A 14,541-nucleotide genomic window follows, 5' to 3' on the forward strand; every position below is an offset into this window, starting at 1 on the left:
AAATAGGGAGCGATAACCGACCTCGACATAAAATTGTCGTGAAACTGTTTCCGAAGAGGTAGATGCTGAAAGTGGGTTGATATGAACTCTGTATTATCTCTATAATCGTCCTTACGTCTCTTGGCAACTTGTTTGCTCTTGGATTTTTCACCACCCACTATTGTTGGAACAAAAACAAGCTTAAAGATCCAATTTCGGGTTTACAAAAAATTGAGTGAAATGAATTTGTTTGAGCCAAGAAAATTGATTCTAGAGATGAATAAAGCTAATATATGATGTAGATTGGATCAAATATGGGCTAAAGGAAGCTTGAAAATGAATAGAGAGAAATGGATAGAGTTAGGTTTTTTGTTTTGGATTTTATGTGAAGAGTTGATGAAATGAAGTTTTGAGAACGAAAATTGAAGGAGTAATGGATGAATAATGATTTGGATGATTGATTTTAATAAGAAAATGAGTGAAAGATGAAGAAATTTGAGAGAGAAATGGAGAAGTATTGTTCACGCATGAGAGATGATGATGAAATGATGAAGAACAAGTGAAGAAATAATGATTGGGAAGAGTTTAATGAAGGTTAAATGCATGGGTAATGGTTTAAGAGATTGATCTTGGCATAAAAATGGTTGAGAAATGAAGAGAAATTGATTAGAAATGGAAGAGAGTGGCTCACGGTTTTGGAGAGAGAGGACCGAAGAAGAACATGTGAAGAAGAAAGGAAAACAAAAAAAAAATGGGAAAACCCGTGACCAAGCGGCTAGCCACTTGCTCTCGGGTTTGAGCAGTGCCCAAGCGGCTAGCCGCTTGGGGCAGGCGATTAGCCGCCTCATGGCTGCCCCTCTGCATAAATTTTGCTCTCCGTCTATTTTTGATAAATTCCAAGGCTATTTTGTGATCCCGAACACTTTCAAAAGCCATTTTAATGCATGAATCAATATAATTAACATCCAAAAAATCATAAAACTCAAATTTATAACATATTCATCATGCATATACATCACAATTAGGAGATACGATAACACTTTATGGTTGGAATTATAAACATTTAAGACATGATTAATTCACACATATAATTCATCTATCATGCATATATTTTACACACTCATTAAACATATATGCATTCAAAGATTAATAAACATATCACTCATTTATCATGCTTAGGCATTACATAATCATTAAAATCAAACAAATTCATCATGATGAGTTGACAAGTTATCATCATATATATATAATCATGCATCATGATAAAGCACTCAATGTTAAATATAATGATAATTCAATCATGTAAACATACAAGTATACTTTCACAAATTCAAGCTACTATCCATTTTTCATGATCCACTCAACATGATACCAAATGAATTATTAAATACTTACTAAGCTTAAAAGACCATCACTTATAATCAATAAGGCAATAATTGTTACCAAAACAATTAAATCATATTGTCTCATCATTTTTGCTTACACCATGATCAAGTGATTATTCTCATAAGCTTTTATCAAGGAACTCTCCACCATTCCTTGATTGTGGTGCCTACAAAAAATATTCAAGTTGTGTGCTTTGGTACCCAAATATTCTTGGGTCTTTGAGTGTTAGTAATGATTCCTTTTGGAACCCAAATACATGTTACTCTATAATATGCATTTCTTTTAACCGGACATCTAAGCTTCATGTGACCACTTTGATTGCAATAATGGCATACAATTTGATCATTAATAGAGGTAGTTTTAACAAAATAACTCTTATAATATTTTTGTTTCAAATTTGGCTTATAATCAATACCTCCATTATCAAACACACATTTTTATGAATTAACCAAGTTATCCAACATCTTTTGCCCATTTGTGAATTTTAACATAATTTGATTTAGTTCATTGCTCTTCTTCTTAAGCACTTCATTTTCTTTCATTAATTCATCAACATGTGATTTCTCATGCTCATATGAAGTACTTTGTTTGCATTTAAATGATGTAATTCTATCATACAACATTTTATTATCTAACTCTAGTCCTTTAATCTTTTCATTTAATGAATCATTGCATTTTTGTAAAGCATCCTTTTCATTTTTCAAGTTATCTACATGTGATTCTAGATGATCATGTGAAGTGCTAGGTTTCTTATTTAATAATACAACTCTATTATGCAATGTTTTATTATCTAATTCTAGGCATGTAATCTTTGCACTTAGAGATTCATTCTCATTTGTGAGCTTTACCATTTTCTTTTTAAGACATGCATTCTTTTTACCAATTTTTATCCAATTATCATGCAATTCTTTAAAAGTATCATATAATTTATCATAAGTAGAAAGATCATTTACCTCATCAAGTTCATCATCCGATTCATCTCCAATTGCTATGAGAGCTAGATTTGTCATTTCTTGATGCTCTTCATCATTACTTGTTTCCTCATCTCTATCATCCCATGTGGCTACCATTGCTCTCTTCTTGAGCTTGTTGAAAAGAGGGCATTCCCTTCTTATATGACCAGGCTTCTTACACTCATAATATTTGATTACTTCCTTCTTTTCCTTTCGGTTCTTGAGGTCTCTAAATTTTCTTCGCTCACTGGATTTCTTAAAAAGTTTTCTAAACGTCCTAGCCAGCATATCCATCTACTCCTCATCCAGCTCGCTTTCCTCATCACTTTTATGTTTCGAGGCTTTGAGAGCAATGCTTTTCTTCTTCTCCTCATTGCCTCTTTTGGCTGTCAAGTCTTCCTCATAAGAAATAAGAGAACCAATTAAATCATAAATAGGTAAAATATTTAAATCTTTGGCTTCCTTAATGGTAGTCCTTTTTGGTCTTCATTCCTTAGGTAGCGACCTAATGATTTTCTTAACTTTCTCACTATTTGAAAAGGTCTTTCTTAGGACTCTTAGAGTGTTCAATATGTCCGTAAATCTAGTATACATAGAATACATACTATCATTTTGTTCCATTTAAAACAATTCATATTGTCGAGTGTACCTACTAATTTTAAACTCTTTCACTTAATTCGTACCTTCATAAATAACTTTAAGTTTGTGCCAAATTTCATTAGCACTTTCACAACTAGATACTCTATGAAACTCTTTCTTATCTAGTGCACAAAACAAGGCATTCATAACTTTGGAATTTAGAGAAGCTCTTCTCTTTTCCAATTCATTCCATTCCCGTGAAGGTTTTGAAATATCTTCCCCGACTTCGTTTTTAGTCAAAGGCATAAATGGACCATCACAAATAATTTTCCAAATTTCATAATCTAAAGCTTGTAAATAAATTCTCATCTTAGTTTTCCAATATAGGTAGTCATTACCATCAAATAATGGTGGTCTAATTGTGGATTGTCCTTCCCTAAAGGTTGAGTCATTATGGGTTGATATGGGTCTTTAACTCTAGACGGTTAAGTCTACACAAGAGCACCTTGCTCTGATACCAAATAAAATGCAAGTTATGCAACCCAAGAGGGGGGTGAATTGAGATTTTAAAATTATGCAATACAATTCGCACAACAATTTGATCTATTGCCTTAATCAAATCAAAAATAATAAATTCAATCAAGCACAATATTAAAATAGTAAAGGAAGAGAAAACAAACACAAGGATTTTTACGTGATTCGGCTATCCCCGCCTATGTCCACGCCTCCAAGCACACCCGGCTTGAGGATTTCACTATCCAAGCCTCCCAAGACTTCAAATGTTTACAATTGACTTCCAAGGTGTCAATAGACCTTTACAACAAAAGATTATCTCCCCAATCTCTTCACCCCAAGTGTTTCTCACACTTGTACACTCATAATTTGATGAGAAATGAAAATCACAACAATGAAACTCTCTTTAAGAGTAGATAACAAATTATAGCTCAATGATGATTCAGTAAATGATGATTTGTGAAATGGAAGCTCAATATATGTTATATGATCTTGTTTATGCTTGCATTAGTTCTTAGAATGAAGTTTGAGTTGAGTTTTCATAGTTAAAGCCCGAAAACTAGCCGTTATAAGCAAATTCTCGCGCCCAAGCGGTTAGCCGCTTGATTGATCAGGCTAACTGCTCAGGAACAGTGATATTACCGTTATATTTGAAATTGCTACAGTAATACTGTTCACTAAAAATACACTTTGGCCTAAAACTTTTTATAATTATACTACGGCCAAAAACGTCATAAAATTTTTACAAATATGTCCAATTTCATAATTTTTTAAGAATAATTGTTTTTCCAAAACTTTTTGAAATTATAATATAGCCCCAAAGATATTATTATTTCACAAAAATGTCTTTTTCAACATAATATCCATATTTTTCAAAGTTCTCAAAATCTTTCACTTTAGTCCAAAATATTCATAAATTATAGTATGGCCCAAAACATTTCAAATATTTGTAAAAACGTCCAACTCTGAAATTTAATAATAATAATACTTATTAAAATGAAAGATTTCAAAACTTAGCATTTAAGTCCAAATTACTCAAATCCACAAAATACTTTACTTTATAAAAATAAAACCTTTTAGTTTATGAAAAGTATTTAATTGAATTAATCTCTTGAGCTTCTCAAATGTTAAATCATGCATCAATTAAATCATACCGGCTTTACAAGAATTTATCGCACTAATTTATTCGTTGAGCTCTAAACTATATTCTTGATGTCGCCGTTGTCCGTTGAGTGTCTTCAATCTTAATTTCACTTGATTCACTTGCATAAATATTATCCTTCAAAAACTAGTGAAAATGTGAAATACAATATTTATTATTTTTACTTAAGACACATATTTGTTATCATCAAAATTACATTATGTGTAGCCATTTAGGCTAACAGCTTTAAGTAGTTAGTTTATGATGCAACTATTTGCCTATGATTTTAGGAATTGTTTATTATTTGTTCTTGAGTCCATGATTTTAGGGTTGGTTTATGATGAAACTACTTGTCAATGATTTATGAACTACGGTCAAAACATAGTTCTATACATCGTAGAAAACGAATCATGTTTCTAATTAATTTATAGTTGATAATATATTCAGACTTAATGTATAGACACATACACGTACTAGGTTTAAGTGATCATTTTAAAATTATTTGAACTGGTTCCGTTTCTGGAAAACGTGATTCATTGCATTAAGATGCTTTGTGGTAACTTTAGAGAAGAAAATAAACCTGAACATGGTGTTCAAGGGTCTGGCTATGGTGCAACTGTGATATCATACCACGGTTGCTTTCAGCCATTGGATCCAGCTACAGTTGTCACCATAAGTTGGATCCAACGACTGAAAGCAACTGTGGTATGGTACCACAGTTGCACCATAGTTTTGTCCAATGTTCAATCCATCTATATACATTTGCAGTGGTTCCACATGCTAACAAAAGTTCTTTATCGATATACGTTTCCAAGGAATTCACTTGAAATGCTTCATGATAATAATTACCAATTTATGATAATAATAATAACAACAACAACAAAAATAATTTAAATCCTCTACTAATGCTTTTTATTTTCTAATAAATTAAAGGTTATTAAAGTATGAACCAAAATCTTGATTCTATAACAAAAGACAATGTCAGATAAGACACTGAGGCAGTGTTTACTTTCTGGAGTGGGAGTGTGGAGTGTGGATTCCTCCCACTCCAGTGTTTACTTACCTTAAAAAAGGGGGGAGTGGGAGTGGGAATCCGTGGGTCCCACCCAATTTTGGAGTGGGGAGCGGGATTCCCACTCCCATGGAGGGAGGTGGGAGTGGGAATCCACTCCCCCCTCTTCCCATTTTATCCTTATAAAAATAAATAAATAAATAATATCATATTTAATAAAATAAATAATATCATATTTAATAAAATAAATAATATCATATTTATTAAAAATAATAATTATATCATATTTATTAAAAATAATAATTATATCATATTTATTTTATTAAATTTAATAAAATAAAAATAAATATTATATTTAAATTAATAATATTAAACATTAATTTTAATAAATATTAATTATTTATTTAATTAATAATAAATATTTTATTCTAAAAAAATATTAATTTTGTACTATATTATCAATAATAATATTTCATTTGTGTTGCTATTATTAATAATTTTTATTCACATAATTTAAATTAAAATTAATAAAAAATTATGATTTACATAATTAAGAATATTAATAATTATTATTAATTTATAAATATAATAAAATATTTATTTTATTTTCCAAATATATTTTTTATTAATTTTTTAATTACAAATTATAATTCTGTACATAAGGATAAAATTGTAATTTAAAATAATTTACTCCCAATCTAAGATAAAATAAACAAATAATTAGGATTCTGATTGACAATCCATACTTTCATTTAGTCTAAGTAAACACCCTACTCTCACTCCCACTCCACACTCCTAATCCAAGGATTCTCACTCCTCAGGATTCCCACTCCAATCCAAAAAGTAAACGCAGCATGAGTGTCAGACGACTTGCAAGTTTGGGGTTGAACGACATGTCAGTTTCTTGCTTTGATCATGCGTATGACATTTATCTCACGTCATATGCACGCAGTAGGTAAGACGTACGTTGCATGTGATTCGATTAAAACATTAGAAGCTTGAAACGACATAGACAGATTAAGACGTGTGTTGCATGTGATTCGATTAAAACATTAGAAGCTTGAAATGACAGAGACAGAAGCTGCTGTATATTTCTCACTTAAGTAACTCACGTGTTCAACACATGAGGAAGACTGTTAAGAGCTGTTAAAATGAGCGTGAATTTTCTTTAATTAATCACGCCAGTTTAAAAATTTGATTTGAATTTTTCTCCTCCCATACCTTTAAAAAAATCCAAGATTATCTATTTGTGGGAAAAATTTTAGAATACATCTTATGTTCAATATCATCAGATGATGTGAAACTATTAATTAATAATTATTTAACATGTGTTAATAACTTTTAAACTTAATAATTAATTTATTAAAAGTCAAATAGTTCCCTCTCTTTCTCTCCCTTTCCTCTTATTTCAAAAATTCCTCTTCCGTCTTCCAAATTCCAATAATAGAAAACTAAAAAACATTAATTTATTTAAAATTATAAAATAATAAACTGGATAAAGTATGTTTGCAAATCTCTTTCCAAGAAACATTATTCTCTCTCTAGCCCTCAATTTTTTTTTTTTTTTTGATGGGAAAGTAAAGCTTTCGATTAAAGAAACTTTGAAAGAGTCAACAAGATTCTTGCTGGAAAATCATCCAGCCATAGAACTGGGTGCTCATATTCTAAAGCAACTTTTGCTGTAGAATGGGCAATGGAATTACACAATCTTGGAATAAACTGAATTGAGGATTGACTCTGGTTCTTCAGGCTTGATTGTATTTCTTTGATTGTCCAGCTTATTTCGGCCAAGCTTCTCTTCCTATTCTTTGATAGATCCACCACTTCCAGCGAGTCAGATTCAATAATGAAAGGCACACACTTTGCCTGATGAGCAGCTTGAATGCCAAATAGAACAGCTTCAGCCTCCATACAAGCTACGTTTCCTCTGAAACAAATTCTCTAGACTGCTACGCTTACAATTTTGCCACTTGAATCTCTGATCACAACTCCCAAACCAGCTTGCAAATCTGACATTTTAACAGCAGCATCAACATTTACCTTGAACCAATTCTTTGGGGGAGGTTTCCAGTTCTTATTCTCTGATTGCCTATGTGTGAGCATGGCTGGGATTTTTGGCTGCTTGATCCTCCTATAAGATTCCACAATGGCTGTTGCTCTTGCTGCTGTTATTTGCGGGCTATTTTGATTACCTTCCAGAACTGAAAGATTTCTCTCATGCCAAATTGCCCAGCAAACCGCAATAAACTGTGCCAAGTCCTCCTTCCCCCTGCTTAAGGCTAGCTCTTGGAGCGCACTTAACATGTCTTGGTGAGCCATCTGTTTCACATCATCATAAAATGTTGTCAGCTTCCAAGTTTTGCGCGCAGCTTTGCAGTCCATCAGTGCATGGCAGGGGTCTTCACTTTTGCAAAAACATCGTTGACATATGGGGGATGGCACCACTTTTTTCTTCCATAGGTTGTTGGCTGTTGGAAGCAAATTTTTTGCAGCCCTCCACATAAAGATCTTAACCTTTTCTGGAATTTCGGTTTACCAAATGACTTTCCACTGAGATTTAGAAGCATCAGAGCAACCTGGATTTTCTGGAAACTTAAGTTGGACTGCCAATTGATAGCCACTTTTAACCGTATAGGTTCCGTGCTTATCAAATCTCCAAATCAGAATATCTTCTTGAGGGGTTTTCGGGAGAGGGAGCTTTACAATCCTTTCTGAGATCTCCTTGGGATAGAGCTGGGCAATCTTATCTTCTTTCCACTGGTTTATGTCATTAATGAGATCAGCCACCACAACATCTTTGAGTGAGTTTGAGGGGGGTATTGAAGTACAGCTGCCTACATTCCTCAACCAAATTTTGCTGCAGGCTGAGATTTTGGTTCCCTGGCCTATTCTCCATCTCAATCCCTCCTGAAGCAGCTCCCTGCCCCATATAATGCTTCTCCACACAAATGAAGGTTTTGAGCCGAGCTTAGCCTCCATGAAACCACTGTGGCTGAAGTATTTAGCTTTTAGGATTTTGGCCATTAAAGAATATGGATTGTGCAGTAACCTCCAGCCCTGTTTTGCTAGAAGAGCATGATTAAAACTCGAAAAATCCCTGAAGCCCAATCCCCCTCTGATCTTTGCGTGGCACATCCTTTCCCACCTAGCCCAGTGTATGCCTTTGTGTTTATTAGAGGAGCCCCACCAGAACTTAGCTATAGCTTTTTCAATGTCATTACAGAGACCTTGTGGAATTCTGAACACGCTCATTGCGTAAGCTGGCACGGCTTGTGCCACTGCTTTGATGAGGACTTCCTTGCCCCCGCTGGAGAAGCATTTGTGCTGCCAACTGGACAGCTTGCCTACCACTCTTAATTTTATGTCGTTGAAGAAGCTAATTTTTTTCCTCCCCACCATAGAAGGTAAACCCAGATATCTCTCATGTTTTGACACAACATTCAGCCCAAAGATGCTTTTGATCTCCTCCCTTTGATTCTGACTTGTGCTTGAGCTGAAAAGCATGGAAGATTTATCGTAGTTAAACTCCTGACCCGAGGCTGCTGCATAGCAATCGAAGATCTTCTTCAAGTTTTTACAATCAGTGGTTGAGGCCCTTGAGAATACCAAACTGTCGTCAGCGAACAGGAGATGGGAAACTGAAATGTCTCTGCTGAATTTCAACCCATGGATGAGGCTCTGGTTTTCTGCTTGCTTCAACATGTTAGAGAAGACTTCTGCGCACATAATGAAAAGGTAAGGCGAAAGGGGGCATCCTTGTCTCAATCCTCTTTGGGGAAAGATGAGACCTGTCGCCGCTCCGTTTATTAGCACAGAGAACCTTACAGTAGAGATACATGACATGATCAAACTCACCCATTTTTCTGAGAAACCTAGTTTATGCATTGTGCATTTGACAAAATCCCACTCCACCCTATCATAAGCTTTACTTATGTCTAATTTCAGAGCTACAAGCCCTTTCTTTTTACCCTTTCTTTGTCTAATCTTGTTCAAAACACTCATATCCTATGATAACATTATCGGTAATGAGCCTATTGGGGACAAAAGCACTCTGGGTGGGTGAAATGATGTCATTTAGCACCTGTTTAAGTCTATTAGCCAATGTTTTTGCAATAAGTTTATAGATGACATTGCATAAGCTAATGGGTCTAAATTCAGACACTTTCTTAGGCTTATTCACCTTTGGGATTAGAGCAATGTAAGTATGATTAAGAGGGGCTAGGTTACCTCCCTTATTCAGGATGTGCAGACATGTTCTGATTACTCCTTCTTTTACTGAGCTCCAATGTTTTTGGAAGAAGGCTGCTGGGAAACCATCCGGACCGGGGGCTTTCGTCGGACCCATTTGAGCTAGAGCCTCCACTAATTCCTCCTCTGTGAAAGGTTGGTCCATAGAGTTTGTCATCTCCACTGTGACCTTTGAGTTCAGCCCGGACACTGCTGCCTCAATTTGGTTAGATGAAGGGTTTGATGATGTGAACATGTTCGTGAAGTGAACGCCAATCATCTGTTCAATCTTTTCAGCATCTTCTATCCACTTTCCTGTTTCATCTTCTAGGCCACTGATTCTGTTTTTTCGCTTTCTTGCCGAAGCTTTTGAATGAAAAAACTTCGTGTTTTTATCCCCCTCTTTCAACCACTCTGCCCTCGATCTTTGCCTCCAGAAAATTTCCTCATCTAAAAGGATGTTATCAATCTGGTTTTCCATGTTTTGTACCTCATCTCCCCCGCTAGATTGCCCGAGCCCCTTCTTTATCTCTTCTAGCTTATTCATCAGTTGCTTCAGTTTCCTCCTCCTTCCTTCGAATTCATTTTGACTCCAGATCTTCAGCTCTGCCAGGGACTCTTTTAATTTCTTTTTTAGCTTTTCAGCTGGATTGCCTTCCTCCCAACGGCACGATTTCGACCACTCATGCATAATAATTTCTTTGCACTTCTCATATGAGCTCCACATATCTTCGTAGTGGACTCTAGGAAAAGTCCTTTTTGTGTATCTTCTTTCTTCACCCTTCTCTATTACCTCTATCAGAATTGGGTTGTGGTCCGAGCTCCAGGAGATCAAATTTTTTGTTGCCTTATCTTGAAAACAGCTTCCCCATCTACTATTACAAAGGAATCTATCGAGCCTCTCCTCTATAAAGTTAGATCCGAATCTCCAGTTAGACCATGTATAAGGATACCCTGTGCTTCCCAAATCCCTTAAGTCACTATCCCTCATTGCCTCCCGAAAATCATTCACCGAGTTCACTCTTTTATCCCTCCCCCCTGATTTTTCGATTGGGTCCAACACCTCATTGAAGTCACCAAAACACAACCAAGGCAAAGAAGAAAGAGCAACTAACCTTCTTAATAACTCCCACGTATGCTTTTTTTGTTCTGCTTCCGGGTGGCCGTACACTCCCGTACATCTCCAGTATCTGCCATTCTTGCTGTAAATAACTGCATCCACATGGTGCTTGCTGTAAGACTTTATATCCACGGTTACCTCAGAGCTCCACAATAAGGCCAAACCACCTCCCAAACCTTCTCTACTAATAGCAAAACAATTCTGAAAATTTAACTTATTCGTTTTCTCTTGCATTTGCTTCACCGTCATCTTTGTTTCACTAAGAAAAAGGATTTTCGGCTTATGCTCTTGCAAGAGGTGCTGGGCTTCACGGAACGTTCGGTCTTTCCCCAGCCCCCGAACGTTCCAACTCAAGAGATTCATGGTTGTCGGCGGGGCTGTTTCACAGCCACCGCCGCTAACTCGTTTACATGGTGAAGCTCCTCCCTGCCTTCTCCATTCTCACTTTCGAAGTTCAGTTTTGAAGCTATGTTTTTTGCTTTCCGAAGTTGAGGTGAGAGATATGGTTTTGTTGAGCTGATAATTTTGCACCTCTTTGTCTTTGGGCTTTCCCATTCTATAGCACTGCAGGGCCTTTTCAGTTTAAGGGGTCCCTCATTTATCTCCATCTTAGCTTCCACATTCCGTGCTTGGCTCTTCCACTTCTTTTGCTTTGGCTTTGTATTCTCCATTCTCGGCCCATTGACTATTTTTTCTACTTCTGATTCAATTTGGGTTGAATTCTGGCAAGGTATTTGTTGCTGGCCCATATTCATTATAAATCCCTTTTGGTCTTTTTCTCCCCGCTTTAAATCTCCCGCGTTTTGTGAACCCGGAGGCTTTGGTTTTTCCAATTTTTTCCCTTCTGTGTTTGTTTCCCTCTCTTTTCCTTTCCCGCCCTTAATTCCTGCCCCTGTGACCACATCCCGATGAACTGTACCGTCAATCTCTGCTTTGTTTTGTTCTTTACGTTTTGCCTCTAGCTCGCTGCAGCCTGTCACCCCTTGCATTAAATGCGGCCCAACCACCCTCTGACTCTGGTCCGTTGCTTCCCTCGAGTTATCCAAACCCGGATCCAACAAGTGTCGGTTGGACCCTTCATCACAGTCCGGATCATCTGTTTTGTTTTTCTCCCTCTCCTCTACACCACTGTTGTTTCTGTTTCTTGGAGGGGTTGGGGAATTTGTGTGAGGTTTATTATGAGCTGAATCCCATCGGTCTTTCCCTCTGCTTTGTTTTAACCGCTCCGTGATGGTTGATGCTTTTAGCCAAGGACCATAGGCTAGTTCATCCTTGGATTGGGATTTGTAGTGGGCACACTCCCTATACTGGTGTCCTATTCTTCCACAGCAAAAACAGAAATCTGGCAATCGTTCGTACATTACTTGCATGGGGATGTCTTCTTCCGCTTGCCCCTCTTGTTCTAGCTCTAAAATTTTCTTCAACGGTCTTGTTATGTCCACTGAAATTCTCAATCTCAAAAATTGTCCGAAACATTCACCTGCTGCATCTGTCTCAACTTCTTCAACCTTTCCAATCGCCTCACCCAAGGCTGGTTTCATTTCTTTGGTCATACACATAATGGGGACATCATGAATTTGAACCCAGAATGAGGTGTGGCTGAAATCTTGCTTTTTTACATCCCCTATTCCGACTGGTTCAATGAGCACGATGAGAGCTCTATCAAAGTGCCATGGACCCCCTACTAGAATGCTCCTTTTGTCTGCCTCCGAGCCGAATTTAAAGATGAATATGTTATCACCAAGGCTTTCTATCTTGACTTCCCTGGTAGTTTTCCACACTCTTTGCATGGCCATCTTTAACCCCTCGATACTAACTCCCCTTGTATTGATCACTTTTCCTATCAAGCAGCCCGCAACAATCTTTTCCCCCTTATCTTTCATTTTGCTCTTGAATGAAACTCTTCCCCCTTCCTCATCACTTAGCTTTATGGCTCTGCATCTCCTTATTAACTCTTCTGACTCCATCTCGGAAACTCGAGCTCTCAATAACTCAGGATTGTTTGATAGCCTAGTTTTAACTATTCTGCCATTAAAGCTCTGGCAGAGAATATTGGTGAGAAGAATACAGTGAATAACAGGAACCTTTAAAAAAAGGAATCAAACACCCACTTTGGGGCGACTTTCAGAGTCACGACGGCTCTACTGTATTCTCCCATCTTTCTAAGTTCCAGAGAAAACTTCGAAAGAGAGAACTCACCACCAAAAAAATTTTGATTTTAGGCTTTCATTGGTCTTAAGTAAAGCCCTCAATTCACTTATGCATTTTTACACACGAGGAGGAAGCAATGTCAAATGCAATCCAAATAGTGATTTCAGAGACACATCATCGATTGTGTACTTGGCATATTGCTAAAAATGCCACACAACAACTTGTTACTTATTATGCAAAGACTTGAGTTCAAGCAATACTACAATGAGTGCTTTTATGGGTGTAGTAATACAATAGAATTTGAAGCTTCTTGGGTTGAGATGATTAAAAAATTCAAATTGAGAAGATCACTCATGGCTCAAAAACTTGTATTTTCCTAAAGAGAAGTGATGTCTGGCTTTTAGTTTGGATATATTTTCTACAAATATGAAGTCAACCCAGAGAAGTGAGAGTACAAATAATATTTTTCATCAAATTCCAGCAAAAACAATAGAACTCATTATAGTTGTTCAGCATTATGACAATGAAGCAAACGAGATGCGGTTAGAGGAGTTGCAAGATGACAACAAATTGAGGGCTGGAGCGAGATTTGCAAAGGCACTTTATTCAATTCATTATTTTTATAATTTCTAATAAATTAATGTTTCTTTATTTTCTATTCTTAGAATTTGGAAGAGGAAAGATGAAATTTTAAAATCAAAGAAAGGAGAAAGAAGGAGGGAAATTATTTAACTTTTAATAAGTTAATTTTTAGGTTTAAAGTTATTGACACATTAAAAATTATTAATTAATGGTCCCACGTTATCTAATGACATGAAGCATCGGATGTATTCTAAAATTTATCCTATTGTATATAACTAGTCAGCTGCCAATTATATCATTAGTCCAAGCTTTTTCACAAATATTGGGTCCTACACCAATCAGTAACACAATTGAATTAGGGAAAATAGTCCAACTTAAAAACCAAAAAGCAAGCGTGGATGAAAAAGAGAGCTAAATTGAATTAGGGAAACAATTGAAAGTTGCAACTTAGAAAAAGCAAGCGGGTATGAAAAATAAAGCGTAGTCTGTTGACAATGGAAGGTACGTACACATGTATATTAATTTAGAGTAACCATAGACATCTTAATTTTTTTTTATCTCAAATGTGATCCCAAATGATATGTCATTCATTAAATGGTTGGTAATTTTTTATAAGATTCAAATTGAATTGGTTGTATTATCTCACCAACTAATTGATGATTGTCGTATCATTTACGATAACTTTTTAGGACAAAAATTTAAAATGTATAACACTACTCATTAATTTAACTAGTCTTTTTTAAGAAAATCCATTATAAATTAAAGATAGAAAATGAATCAATAAGTCGAAATCAAGACGGAGATGATTTCATTTATCTAGCAAGTGAGACATAAAAGAGCTTTTTTTTCAATTTATTTAGTGACGAATTTGTGATACCTTTGTCCCCCCCCACCCCCC

The 14,541-nt window shown here is 35.9% G+C and overlaps 1 protein-coding gene across 1 annotated transcript; it reads right to left on the reverse strand.

Annotated features, from left to right (window-relative positions):
* Positions 1-7,153: 7,153 nt before the first annotated feature.
* LOC112099955 lies at positions 7,154-7,945 on the reverse strand. Its single transcript, XM_024187490.1, has 2 exons — positions 7,523-7,945; positions 7,154-7,429 (listed from the first exon to the last, which is right to left on the reverse strand). Exons 1-2 carry the CDS (start codon positions 7,943-7,945, stop codon positions 7,154-7,156), a joined length of 699 nt encoding a protein of 232 aa, XP_024043258.1.
* Between the last annotated feature and the right edge of the window lie 6,596 nt (positions 7,946-14,541).

The sequence above is a fragment of the Citrus clementina genome, unplaced genomic scaffold (genome assembly GCF_000493195.1).
Source record: "Citrus clementina cultivar Clemenules unplaced genomic scaffold, Citrus_clementina_v1.0 scaffold_3, whole genome shotgun sequence".
Taxonomy (NCBI): domain Eukaryota; kingdom Viridiplantae; phylum Streptophyta; class Magnoliopsida; order Sapindales; family Rutaceae; genus Citrus; species Citrus x clementina.

Bases quoted from the DNA above. Each gene is read 5' to 3' on its own strand.
- LOC112099955 (XM_024187490.1), bottom strand. From the start codon at position 7,945: ATGGACTGCAAAGCTGCGCGCAAAACTTGGAAGCTGACAACATTTTAT. The intron at 7,430-7,522 runs GTAAGCGTAGCA...GCTGCTCATCAG, and splicing joins GAGATTCAAGTGGCAAAATT to GCAAAGTGTGTGCCTTTCAT.